Source organism: Salvelinus sp. IW2-2015, linkage group LG33 (genome assembly GCF_002910315.2).
Source record: "Salvelinus sp. IW2-2015 linkage group LG33, ASM291031v2, whole genome shotgun sequence".
In the NCBI taxonomy this organism is placed as follows: Eukaryota; Metazoa; Chordata; class Actinopteri; order Salmoniformes; family Salmonidae; genus Salvelinus; species Salvelinus sp. IW2-2015.
In genome coordinates, this window is record NC_036872.1 from 31106769 (window position 1) to 31119737 (window position 12969).

At 41.9% G+C, this 12969-nt stretch overlaps 1 protein-coding gene across 1 annotated transcript in view; it reads right to left on the reverse strand.

The window, feature by feature from the left end:
• Window positions 1-1787: 1787 nt before the first annotated feature.
• The window catches only part of LOC111957497 (fibroblast growth factor 10-like), a 17780-nt gene continuing 6598 nt past the window's right edge, over window positions 1788-12969 (reverse strand). Inside the window, exons 2-3 of the mRNA XM_023978331.2 lie at window positions 4766-4869; window positions 1788-2705 (exon numbers count right to left, since the gene is read on the reverse strand). Coding sequence (XP_023834099.1) covers window positions 2514-2705; window positions 4766-4869 — 296 coding nt within the window. The 3' untranslated portion in view covers window positions 1788-2513. The remainder of the gene's footprint in view (window positions 2706-4765; window positions 4870-12969) is intronic.

Genomic DNA, 12969 nt, shown 5'->3' on the forward strand with positions numbered 1-12969 from the left:
GTATGAAGGGGAGGAGGAACACCGTTAAACCTATATCGACATAACCTGAAAGGCCGCTCAGCAAGGAAGAAGCCACTGCTCCAAAACCGTCATAAAAAAGCAGACAGACTACGGTTTGCAACTGCACATGGGGACAAGATCATACTTTTTGGGAGAAATGTCCTCTGGTCTGATGAAACAAAAATAGAACTGTTTGGCCATAATGACCATCGTTATGTTCGGAGGGAAAAGGGGGAGGCTTGCAAGCCAAAGAACACCATCCCAACTGTGGAAGCACAGGGGTGGCAGCATCATATTGTGGGGGTTGCTTTGCTGCAGGAGGGACTGGTGCACTTCACAAAATAGATGACATAATGAGTAAGGGAAATTATGTGGATATATTGAAGCAACATCTCAAGACATCAGTCAGGAAGTTAAAGCTTGGTCGCAAATGGGTCTTCCAAATGGACAATGACCCCAAGCATAATTCCAAAGTTGTGGCAAAATGGCTTAAGGACAACAAAGTCAAGGTATTGGAGTGGCCATCACAAAGCCCTGACCTCAATCATCTAGAAAATTTGTGGGCAGAACTGTGAAAAAGTGTGTGCGAGCAAGGAGGCCTACAAACCTGACTTCGTTACACCAGCTCTGTCAGGAGGAATGGGCCATAATTCACCCAACTTATTGTGGGAAGCTTGTGGAAGGCTACCCGAAACGTTTGATTCAAGTTAAACAATTTAAAGGCAATGCTACCAAATACTAATTGAGTGTATGTAAACTTCTGACCCACTGGGAATGTGATGAAAGAAATAAAAGCTGACATAAATCATTTTCTCTACTATTATTCTGACATTTCACATTCTTAAAATAAAGTTGTGATCCTAACTGACCTAAAACAGGGAATTTTTACTAGGATTAAATGTCAAGAATTGTGAAAATCTGAGTTTAAATGTATTTGGCTAAGGTGTATGTTAACTTCCGACTTCAACTGTATGTTTTATTGTCAAATACACCAAATAGGTGCAGTGAAATGTGGTGTTTTACAGGGTCAGCCATAATAGTACGGCGCACATGGAGCATATTTAGGTTAAGTGCCTTGCTCAAGGGCACATCGGCAGATTTTTCACCTTGTCTGTCTCTGGTATTCACACACACACACACACACACACACACACACACACACACACAGCTTCCTACCCCACATACCCTGCAACAACAAATAGTGCTTGATGTTGGATATTACAATGCAGAAATGTGAGATCTACAGGCTATTACATTTATTTCATTTTACTTACTGTATGAAACAAGTGATTCTTGCTTGTTCAGTATCCATGTGACCCAATGTCTGGGAAATTTGCATCTCCACACTAATGGGTTATAGTGAAATAATGTAATCCCATACCAGTGTAGCTATCTCCCTTCCATTTTCATGTGGTTTCCAGTTTGTTTGGAAACTCTAATCATTAGTGCAACAGTTGCCACATGGAATATCTGGTGGGCTTGTAATGGTTGCCTTTTGTCATTACCTACCTCAGTCAGCCTGATAAGAATAGTTCCTCAGCGCGACCTGAAAACCACACTGGGTCTCTGTGCTGTGGGTTTTCATCCTTTTACCATAACCTGTCACCTTAGAATATATCTACTTTGACTGTAGTTGAGACACCAAGCATTCTGCTTGTTCTTTCAGAGTTATTGTATTAACAGGATCTCATTTATTGGGTCACATTCTCAATCATATGTGTATTTGTCGGATTTGTCAACCAGTTTAAGTTGCAAACTTTATTGATGAACATGAGAACATCTGGATACCGAGGAGGAAATAGCAAATGTATTTTATTTACTTCACAGACATAAGGTGTAAAGAATGCAATGAAATGTTCACCTTCTTTCCACCTTCAGTTAAATATTACACAAAATAAATAATTTACTTCAACACAGTCCAAACTCAGTGGTTAAGTATCATACATTAGTTTTTTCTTTCACTGTATTCACTTTTGATATGGTTCCAAGATCTCATGACCACTAGGATCTTGCTCAATTATATAGATTTTTTCTGCATTTACCGATCTGTTAAGCCTTCTTCTTCATTTCAGAATGTTCAGATCATTGAAATGAGATTGAGGACCATGAACAACAGTTCAATTGTTTTTTTGTATACACAAAACCAGTGCTTCCTCACTTCATCCACTCGGTGTGTGAAACAGCGTCCTACTTTGTTCCCACATGTCACGCCCTCCTTCAGTCCACATCTTTCCAAAGATTTGGCACAGAATAGGATTCAAATTTCACCCTGTGCCACAGAAAGCACTGTACATCCTCAAACCAATCAACCATCTCAACGAAAGTCTTAAGCAGGGAGTATATGCACAGTTTATTACCATCCTTAGAGAAAATATGTATTTTAGAAATGGTATAGTTCAGATGCTCTCTGTACAGATTGGAGTACATTTAAAAAAATCTTTATCTGAAAGATTGTTCAGTGCTGAATAGCTCTCCCACAGGGTATGTCTAGTCCAGTGAAATGCTCTTCTTCATCACACCATGATGGGGAGGAAGTGGGTGGCCACATTCCTCCTCCGTGTTTTCTTCCCTCTCAGTGGCCTCCCGTGGACACTCAGGCCCACAAACATCTGTCTCTTCTTGTTCCTCCACTCGGCTGAGGCATAGGTGTTATAGCCGTTCTCCTCAATACGCTCCTTCAGTGTGCAGTCAATGCCAAACTCTCTCTGGAAGAACAAAGGACATTACTGGGATACGTTCTCATATGTGTATTTGGATACTGACTCAATACATTTCATACTGAATCAACTATTTTCATTTGTGAAGTGCATACACTAGCAAAGGATGTGAGAATACTATATGTATAGTTAATGTACTGTTCATACAAGAGTCAAAATATATATAAAATATATCAATGTTGAAATATTTCCAGGAATTTATTCAACCTTTCTACAGTGCATTCAGACCCCTTGACTTTTTCCACATTTTGTTACATTACAGCCTTATTCTTAAATGGATTTAATTGTTTTTTCCACTCATCAATCTAACTGAAATAAATCCAAATTAAATCACATTTACTTATGTAAATATCACATTTACATAAGTATTCAGACCATTTACCAGTACTTTGTTGAAGCACCTTTGGCAGCGATTACAGCCTTGAGTCTTCTCGGGTATGTTTGGCACACCTGTATTGAGGGAGTTTCTTCTCTGCAGATCCTCGCAAGCTCTGTCAGGTTGGATGGGAAACGTCGATGCACATTTCTTTTCAGGCCTCTCCAGGGATGTTCGATCAGGTTCAAGTCCGGGCTCTGGCTGGGCCACTCAAGGACATTCAGCGACTTGTCCCGAAGCCACTCCTGTCTTGTCTTGGCTGTGTGCTTAGGATTGTTGTCCTGTTGGAAGGTGAATCTTTGCCCAAGTCTGAGGTCCTGAGCGCTCTGGAGCAGGTTTTCATCAAGGATCTCTCTGTACTTTGCTCCGTTCATCTTTCCCTCGATCCTGACTTGTCTCCCAGTCACTGTCGCTGAAAAACATGCCCACGGCATGATGCTGCCACCTCCATGCTTTACCTTAGGGATGGTGACAGGTTTTCTCCAGATGTGACACTTGGCATTCAGGCCAAAGAGTTTAATCTTGGTTTCATCAGGCCAGAGAATCTTGTTTCTCATGGTCTGAGAGTCCTTTAGGTGCCTTTTGGCAAACTCCAAGCGGGCTGTCATGTGTCTTTTACTGAGGAGTGACTTCCGTCTGGCCACTGTACCATAAAGGCCTGATTGGTGGAGTGCTGCAGAGATGGTTGTCCTTCTGAAAGGTTCCTCCATCACCACAGAGGAACTCTGGAGCTCTGTCAGAGTGACCATCAGGTTCTTGGTCACCTGCCTGACCAGGGCCCTTCTCCCCCGATTGCTGAGTTTGGCCGGGCGGCCAGCTCTAAGAAGAGTCTTGGTGGTTCCAAACGTCTTCCATTTAAGAATGATTGAGACCACTATGTTCTTGGCGACCTTCAATGCTGCAGAAATGTTTTGGTACCCTTCCCCAGATCTTTGCATCGACACAATCCTGTCTCTGAGCTCTACGGAGAATTCCTTTGACCGCATGGCTTGGTTTTTGCTCTGACATGCACTGTGAACTGAGGGACCTTAAATAGACAATTGTGTGCCTTTCCAAATCATGTCTAATCAATAGAATTTACCACAGGTAAACCAAGTTATAGAAACATCTCAAGGATGATCAATGGAAATAGGATGCACCTGAGCTCAATTTCGAGTCTCATACCAAATGGTCTGAAGACTTTTTATTTTTAATACATTTTCAACAATTTCTAAAAAACATTTTTTGCTTTGTGTAGATTGATGAGGGAAAAAAGTTATTTTAGAATAAGGCTGTAACATAACAAAATGTGGAAAAAGTCAAGGGGTCTCAATACTTTTCGAATGCACTATACACTGTATTTATTTATCTGAATTTTGCTAGTACCATGTACTAGAGGGGTACATTCAATAGAAATAGTTAGTTATGTAAATCGGTTACAGTGATAGATGTGATGTATTCTAATGTCTGTGTCACTTAGCACTATAGTCATTACTTGCTGACCTCCAACTTCCTCTTTGAATCATATGCACTTGGTTTGGATGGTGTGCTCTTTGAACTTCTGATAGTTTCCATTACACCATTAGTTAAAAGTGAACCCAGCTCCAAAGATAAGAACTCTTGTGATAAAGTTGAAGGAATCTAAGTGTATGTCTTTGAGGCTGGTTAAATGACCTCTGACCCGGATACTGACCGCTCCGTACAGCTCACCCTTCCTGCTGATAGCCAGGTAATAGTTACTGCCCAGGCCTTTGATAGCCACCACCCCCACATCCACCGACGTGATCTCCAGAATACCTGAGAACACACAAAATAACATGTATAATCATTTAGAAACAAGTGATAAACCTTTTATAAAACATGTATAATCATCATGACCACTTATAGGGGAGGATTTAGGGGAAATCTGTAACTGTTCAGGCAGGGAATTTTAAGGCAGACCACAGACATAACGTTGGCCCAGATCAGAACACAGAGTCAGAGTACATAGAAGCTATGGAATGTGTTCTGGATCTGCTGTAGTCATATAGATAAGAGCTTGTCGAACTATCAGGAGTGTCTGCCTGTTCCTCCTTACATTAAATATTAGTTTGTATTTGTGTTGTTTATTAGGTTTAACCAAATGGGAAAAGTAAGTTAAATGTGTTGAAAATAAGTGTTGCAACTTAAAATATAGGTTTGTTAATAATCAAATATAACAGTTGGCATTGAATCATGTATTTGGTTTCATCAAATATATATATTCTTTTAAATTGAGAAAACCTAACTGATTTACTTGTAACCAGCTGAAGTAAAAAATAATGACGTTGATAGTTTTGTTTATAGTGTAGAGCCTTTCTCAAGACAAAACATAATCTAGATGTGTTTTAGAAAGTCTCTATCTGAAATCCTGTGGGTTCATAGCCAACTGTCATGCTGTCAGTCATATTTCTGTTACTCTAATACTCTAGTTCATAGTCAGAGAAAAGCCTGAAGAATCTCTTAAACTGTAGGGTAGAGTTTTCATCCAGCCATCCTTCATATCACCCATATTTGTTTTATTTCACCTTTATTTAACCAGGTAAGCAAGTTGAGAACAAGTTCTCATTTACAATTGCGACCTGGCCAAGATAAAGCAAGGCAGTTCGACACATACAACAACACAGAGTTACACATGGAATAAAACAAACATACAGTCAATAATACAGTAGAAAAATAAGTCTATATACAATGTGAGCAAATGAGGTGAGATAAGGGAGGTAAAGGCAAAAAAAAAGGCCATGGTGGCGAAGTAAATACAATATAGCAAGTAAAAACTGGAATGGTAGATTTGCAGTGGAAGAATGTGTGAAGTATGTGCAAATGTGCAAAATAAATAAATAAATACAGTAGGGGGAGAGGTAGTTGTTTGGGCTAAATTATAGATGGGCTATGTACAGGTGTAGTAATCTTTGAGCTGCTCTGACAGCTGGTGCTTAAAGCTAGTGAGGGAGATAAGTGTTTCCAGTTTCAGAGATTTTTGTAGTTCATTCCAGTCAATGGCAGCAGAGAACTGGAAGGCGAGGCGGCCAAAGGAAGAATTGGTTTTGGGGGTGACCAGAGAGATATACCTGCTGGAGCGCGTGCTACAGGTGGGTGCTGCTATGGTGCCCAGCGAGCTGAGATAAGGGGGGATTTACCTAGCGGGTCTTGTAGATGACCTGGAGCCAGTGGGGTTTGGCGACGAGTATGAAGCGAGGGCCAGCCAACGAGAGCATACAGGTCGCAGTGGTAGGGTAGTAATATTGGGCTTTGGTGACAAAACGAGATGGCACTGTGATAGACTGGCATCCAATTTTTTTGAGTAGGGTATTGGAGGCTATTTTGTAATGACATCGGCCGAAGTCGAGGATCGGTAGATGGTCAGTTTTACAAGGGTATGTTTTGCAGCATGAGTGAAGGATGCTTTGTTGCGAAATAGGAAGCCAATTCTAGATTTAACTTTGGATTGGAGATGTTTTGATGTGAGTCTGGAAGGAGAAGTGTAACAGTCTAACCAGAACACTAGGTATTTGTAATTGTCGACATATTCTAAGTCAGAACGTCCAGAGTAGTGATGTTGGACGGGCGGGCAGGTGGCAGGCAGCGATCGGTTGAAGAGCATGCTTTAGTTTTACGTTGTATTTAAGAGCAATTGGAGGCCACGGAAGGAGAGTTGTATGGCATTGAAGCTCGTCTGAGGGTTGTTTAACACAGTGTCCAAAGAAGGGCATAAGTATACAGAATGGTGTCGTCTGCGCGTAGAGGTGGATCAGAGACTCACCAGCAGCAAGAGCGACATATTGATGTATACAGAGAAGAGAGTCGGTCCTAAATTGACCTGTGGCACCCCGATAGAGACTGGCCAGAGGCCCGGACAACAGGCCCTCCGATTTGCCCACACTGAACTCATATCAGAGAAGTAGTTGGTGACCCAGGCGAGCAATCATTTGAGAAACCAAGCTATCGAGTCTGCCGATGAGGATGTGGTGATTGACAGAGTCGAAAGCCTTGGCCAGGTCAATGAATACGGCTGCACAGTATTGTTTCTTATTGATGGCGTTAGGATATCGTTTAGGACTTGAGCGTGGCTGAGGTGCACCATGACCAGCTCTGAAACCAGATTGCATAGCGGAGAAGGTATGGTTGGATTCGAAATGGTCGGTAATCATTTTGTTGACTTGGCTTTCGAAAACCTTAAAGGCAGGGTAGGATGATATAGGTCTGTAGCAGTTTGGGTCAAGAGTGTCCCCCTTTTGAAGAGGGGGATGACCGCAGCTGCTTTCCAATCTTTGGGAATCTCAGACGACACGAAAGAGAGGTTGAACAGGCTAGTAATAGGGGTTGCAACAATTTCGGCAGATCATTTTAGAAAGAAAGGGTCCAGATTGTCTAGCCGGTGATTTGTAGGGGTCCAGATTTTGCAGCATCTTTCAGAACATCCGCTGACTGGATTTGGGAGAAGGAGAAATGGGGAAGGCTTGGGCGAGTTGCTGTGGGGGGTGCAGTGCTGTTGACCGGGGTAGGGGTAGCCTGGTAGAAAGTTTGGCCAGCCGTAGAAAAATGCTTATTGAAATTCTCAATTATAGTGAATTTATCGGTGGTGACAGTGTTTCCTGTCCTCAGTGCAGTGGGCAGCTGGGAGGAGGTGTTCTTATTCTTGTTCTTATATAAGCGTGCTTCATCTATGTAGGGCCACAGTCTACACAGAAGAACAGACTTCAGCTTAATAACTAATTTGGCATGAGGATTATAATGAGAGCAGGTTGGATTTATTTGTGAATAGTTTGGCTCATTTGGAATATAAGCCAATTCCCAGTGCAAATATACACACACACTCTCACACACGCACGCAGGCAGGCACACACACATGTATCTAATCTGACGCTGGTGTGTGTTAATGGCCCCTCTCTTATTCCTATGGTACGTTTGATTTCATGACACCCTCCTTCACTTCCTCTCCACACTTCCTGTGTGGTGTTGTTATCTTATCCTGACACACACACACACACACACACACACACACACACACACACGCACACGCGCGCGCGCGCGCGCTGCAGGGAGTTGTCGTGAAGATGGCCTTTGATCAGACTGCCACAGCAGTTCCCCTCCTTCGTCCCTGATGAGTATGTGAAGCCGCCTGTGTCATTGTCAAGCTCCCTTGCTTGTGGTCGGACTGTCTAAAGGTGCCGTGTGAACTTGAAGGGGCAGGTGTCCTGGAAAAAGTGCCCTTCGAAATATACTGTGACCTACATCCCTGTCTCCACATCAGTGAGGTAACCTCTGCATTAGTTTCCAGTTCAAACAGGTTCACACCGGCAGGTGAAGTGGTGGTGGGGACCATGACACAACGGCCATTGAAGATCTGAGAGTTGCTTCTGTAAGGGATTAGGTGTCAGGTATCGAGTGAGGATGTAAGACTATCTAAGGCTGTTTCTGGGCCCTCTGTAAACATGCCGGGGATGAAAGGAGAGAGAACAGAGGAGGACAGATGAGCCATGACAGAGAGACAGGGAGGGGAGGATTAGAAAGACCTTAATGACCACTGATCAAACACACACACCGGAGGCTGGGGCGAGATGGCTTATATGGGCGGCAGGTAGCCTAGTGGTTAGAGCGTTGGGCCAGTAACCGAAAGGTTGCTAGATCGATTCTCTGAGCTGACAAGGTAAACATCTGTTGTTCTGCCCCTGAACAAGGCAGTTAACCTACTATTCCCTGGGAGGCCGTCATTGTAAATAAGAATTTGTCCTTAACTGACTTGCCTAGTTAAATAAAGGTTAAATAAAAAATACAAATAAAATAATAAATATCAAGTGTGTGTCTGGGACACAGAGTCGCAGACACACACACACACACACACACACACACACACACACACACACACACACAGACACACACACACACATAGGTGTGCATATAGTTGCGAGCAAGCATTGTGCTCACACACATATACACAGTCTCTACAGCATTTCTCTATAGAGGAAAAGCCACCTGTATCCACTCAGTCTTTGATGATTAATGTTCAGCACTACTGTCTACTTGCTCACTCAGGAATGATATCTACAACGCATCAAGGGTGGAAAAAAACTAACCGAAGCCATTAGAACAAATGTGTTTTTTGTTCAACATATTACGTCTCACAACATTCAACACCAAATGTATGTGACACTGTGTGTTATGTAGTGTTGATTCTGATACACCACACATTGAAGCATGGCCATGGGTCAACCACACATTTCCAACTGTTTATTTAGTGGAAAATGAGTTGCATGCTGGACACTTTCTCCTAATGTGTGGCTCATTTGATACGCTCTGTTTTGTAGTTACTGCAGTAAATGGTGTGTTAGGGTGGAGTGGAGGGTGGAGTAGGGTGGAGTGGGTGCAGACAATGCCAATGTGAATTGAAGGTAGATTTTCCACAGTGGGTTGCCAGTTAAAAGGGAATTTTCCACAGTGGGTTGCCAGGTAAAGGTAGATTTTGCCGTTTTACATTGCTATTCATGGTAACTGGAAGTTACCTCTTTTAAAAAATGGGACAGAGCTTACAGTACAGATACACAGACACACATCTGAAACCATTCCAACTGTATCGTCATGTTGAAATATGGGAATGACGGAAACAAATCACCTGTAATGCAGATGAGGACCACATTGAATGTAATTAGTTTGTTCATATCCTTCCTCTATCCACGTCCATAAACAACTTTACATCTCTATCTCAGTGTCCCTGAGAGTACTGGCTGTGGTTTCCCTTCTGTGGGGCACGCACGCACGCGCACACACACACACACACACACACACACACACACACACACACACACACACACACACACACACACACACACACACACACACACACACACACACACACACACACACACACACACACACACACACACACGAGCGAATGAGGAACATGCCAGTCCCAGTCTGGAGGCACCTCAGCACACATGACTCCCCGCAGAGAGAAAGACACAAACACATTTGGTGGCCTCCTATATTGCCCTCCTGCGCTCTTGACAGGCTGAGCTCACACTCACACCATCCCAGCTTGGGGTAATTAGACTAATCCGGCCGCCACCACACATCTGTTAGAGCCTCAGAACTGGTCCACCATTACTGTTCTCAGTAACTGTGTATAATGCATGAGAAATATTTTTGGCTTTTCAAATGTGATGAGATGCAACAATATAGCAAACCAGGTTATCGATAAGCACAGTTTTGTCTAGTTGGTTTTTTAAGCTGATGCCGTCTAGATGTGTAGCTTTAGTTAAATGTGCTTATTTTTGCAAAGAATCAATTCCAGCCCTCTCTCTCTGTAAGCTCCCAGCAGAATCCCAGCACGATGGAGCAACATGTGGGAAAGTTTTTCACAGGCATCCCCATAAATCTGTGGGAGGTTGGATACATGCTCTTAAACAGCCCCCAAAACCACCACCTCTACATCTGTCGAGATCTTTGCTAGCAAGGTTGGTAGTTCAAGCACAATACCAGTTGTTCCCCCTCAATTGTTACTATGCTGTAACCAGGTTTCAAAGCTCGGGTCTCACTCAGCCTTGGACAAAAACAAACTGAACCTAAACCATATCTCCAAAAAGGAGGAGTAATAAGAATGATTAGTGAAAGATTGAAGCTGTTTTTAAATCAAAACTGCTAACTTGGTCTCCAGATATGCTTCTGCACTGCACAAACTGCATGATTTTACATTATCTATGAAAAGATTGCCACATGCTTGCTGATAGCAAGAACAAACAAACATATTTTTTAAGGAAATGTCCTTTTCTAGTTTTATTCATAAAGTATATCCATTATTATGATGTTATTATTTTCTACCAACCCAGAGTTTTTAACTGGGCATTGCCACAGAATCAATGCCATAAACCTGATGCTGTGTCATTTTCAGGGGCTACAAAGGACACCATCCCAGGGATCATGTCTAGGCCCTGGGCCAGAGCAGAGACTGGAGCTGCTCTCCTGTAGTATCTCTTTCCCTGTGAACCTGATAGTGGGCCATATAATCCACACTGTCCCCAGTCCCCCCCAGGAAATGACTTTGTGGCAGCACCATTGATACTGAACACTAGCAGCTTTGATGTGACCACAATGATGTTCAACCATGTCATTCATGAATTAGTACCCCTCCCCTACTACTGCAGTCAAACCTAACCCAAAGATAAACTTGGTCACCTTATGCAAAAGCTTAGTATTATATACAGCAGTATATTACTAATATGTGCTAGTATAACTGTAGTATTATAGCCTGTAGCATAAAGAATTGTGAGGAGTAATGATGAGAGACAATAGAAAAGTTCAATAAGTTAACACCTACTAGCTTCAAGTTGAACCCTCCGATCATCTTAGAACAACAGCCGGTCCAGCAATGTCTTCACTATGTCACAAACACCCAAAAGAGGCATTTTGAAATTCATTGCATTTTTATGCCTCACGGTCAAATAAAGACAGTGTAAAATCTATAAAGACATGTATATAAAAGTGTAGGGTCTATAAAAGACATGTATATACAAGCGTAGGTCTCTAAAGACATTTACAGTTGAAGTCATAAGTTTACATACACCTTAGCCAAATACATTTAAACTCATATTTTCACAATTCCTGACATTTAATCCTAGTAAAAATGCCTTGCCTTAGGTCAGTTAGGATCACAACTTTATTTAAAGAATGTGAAATATCAGAATAATAGTAGAGAGAATGATTTATTTCAGCTTTTATTTCTTTCATCACACTCCCAGTGGGTCAGAAGTTTACATACACTTGGGTCAAACATTCCGGGTAGCCTTCCACAAGCTTCCCACAATAAGTTGTAGGAATTTTGGTACATTCCTCCAGACAGAGCTGGTGTAACTGAGTCAGGTTTGTAGGCCTCCTTGATCGCACACACTTTTTCAGTTCTGCCCACAAATGTTCTATGGGATTGAGGTCAGGGCTTTGTAATGGACACTCCAATACCTTGACTTTGTTGTCCTTAGGCCATTTTGCCACAATTTTGGAAGTATGCTTGGGGTCATTGTCTATTTGGAAGACCCATTTGCGACCAAGCTTTAACTCCCTGACTGATGTCTTGAGATGTAGCTTCAATATATCCACATAATTTACCTTCCTCATGATGCCATTTATTTTGTGAAGTGCACCAGTCCCTCCTGCAGCAAAGCACCCCCACAACATGATGCTGCCACCCCTGTGCTTCACGGTTGGGATGGTCTTCTTCGACTTGCAAACCTCCCCCTTTTTCCTCCAAACATAACGATGGTCAGTATGGCCAAACAGTTCTATTTTTGTTTCATCAGACCAGAGGACATTTCTCCAAAAAGTACAATCTTTGTCTCCATGTGCAGTTGCAAACCGTAGTCTGGCTTAATAAAAGACATTTATAAAAAAAGTGTGGGTCTATAAAGACATGTATATACAAGTGTAGGGTCTATAAAGACATGTTAAAACAAGTTTAGGGTCTATAAAGACATGTATATACAAGTGTAGGGTCTATAAAGACATTTATAAACAATGTTAGGGTCTATAAAGACATGTATATACAAGTGTAGGGTCTATAAAGACATTTATAAGAGTGTAGGGTCTATAAAGACATTTATAAAGAAGTGTGAGGTCTATAAAGACATGTATATACAAGTGTAGGGTCTATAAAGACATGTATATAACAAGTGTAGGGTCTATAAAAACATGTATATACAAGTGTAGGGTCTATAAAGACATTTATAAAGAAGTGTAGGTCTATAAAGACATGTTTTACAAGTGTAGGTCTATAAAGACATGTATATACAAGTGTAGGGTCTATAAAGACATTTATAAAGAAGTGTAGGGTCTATAAAGACATTTATATAAAGTGTAGGGTCTATAAAGGCATGTATATTACAAGTTTTA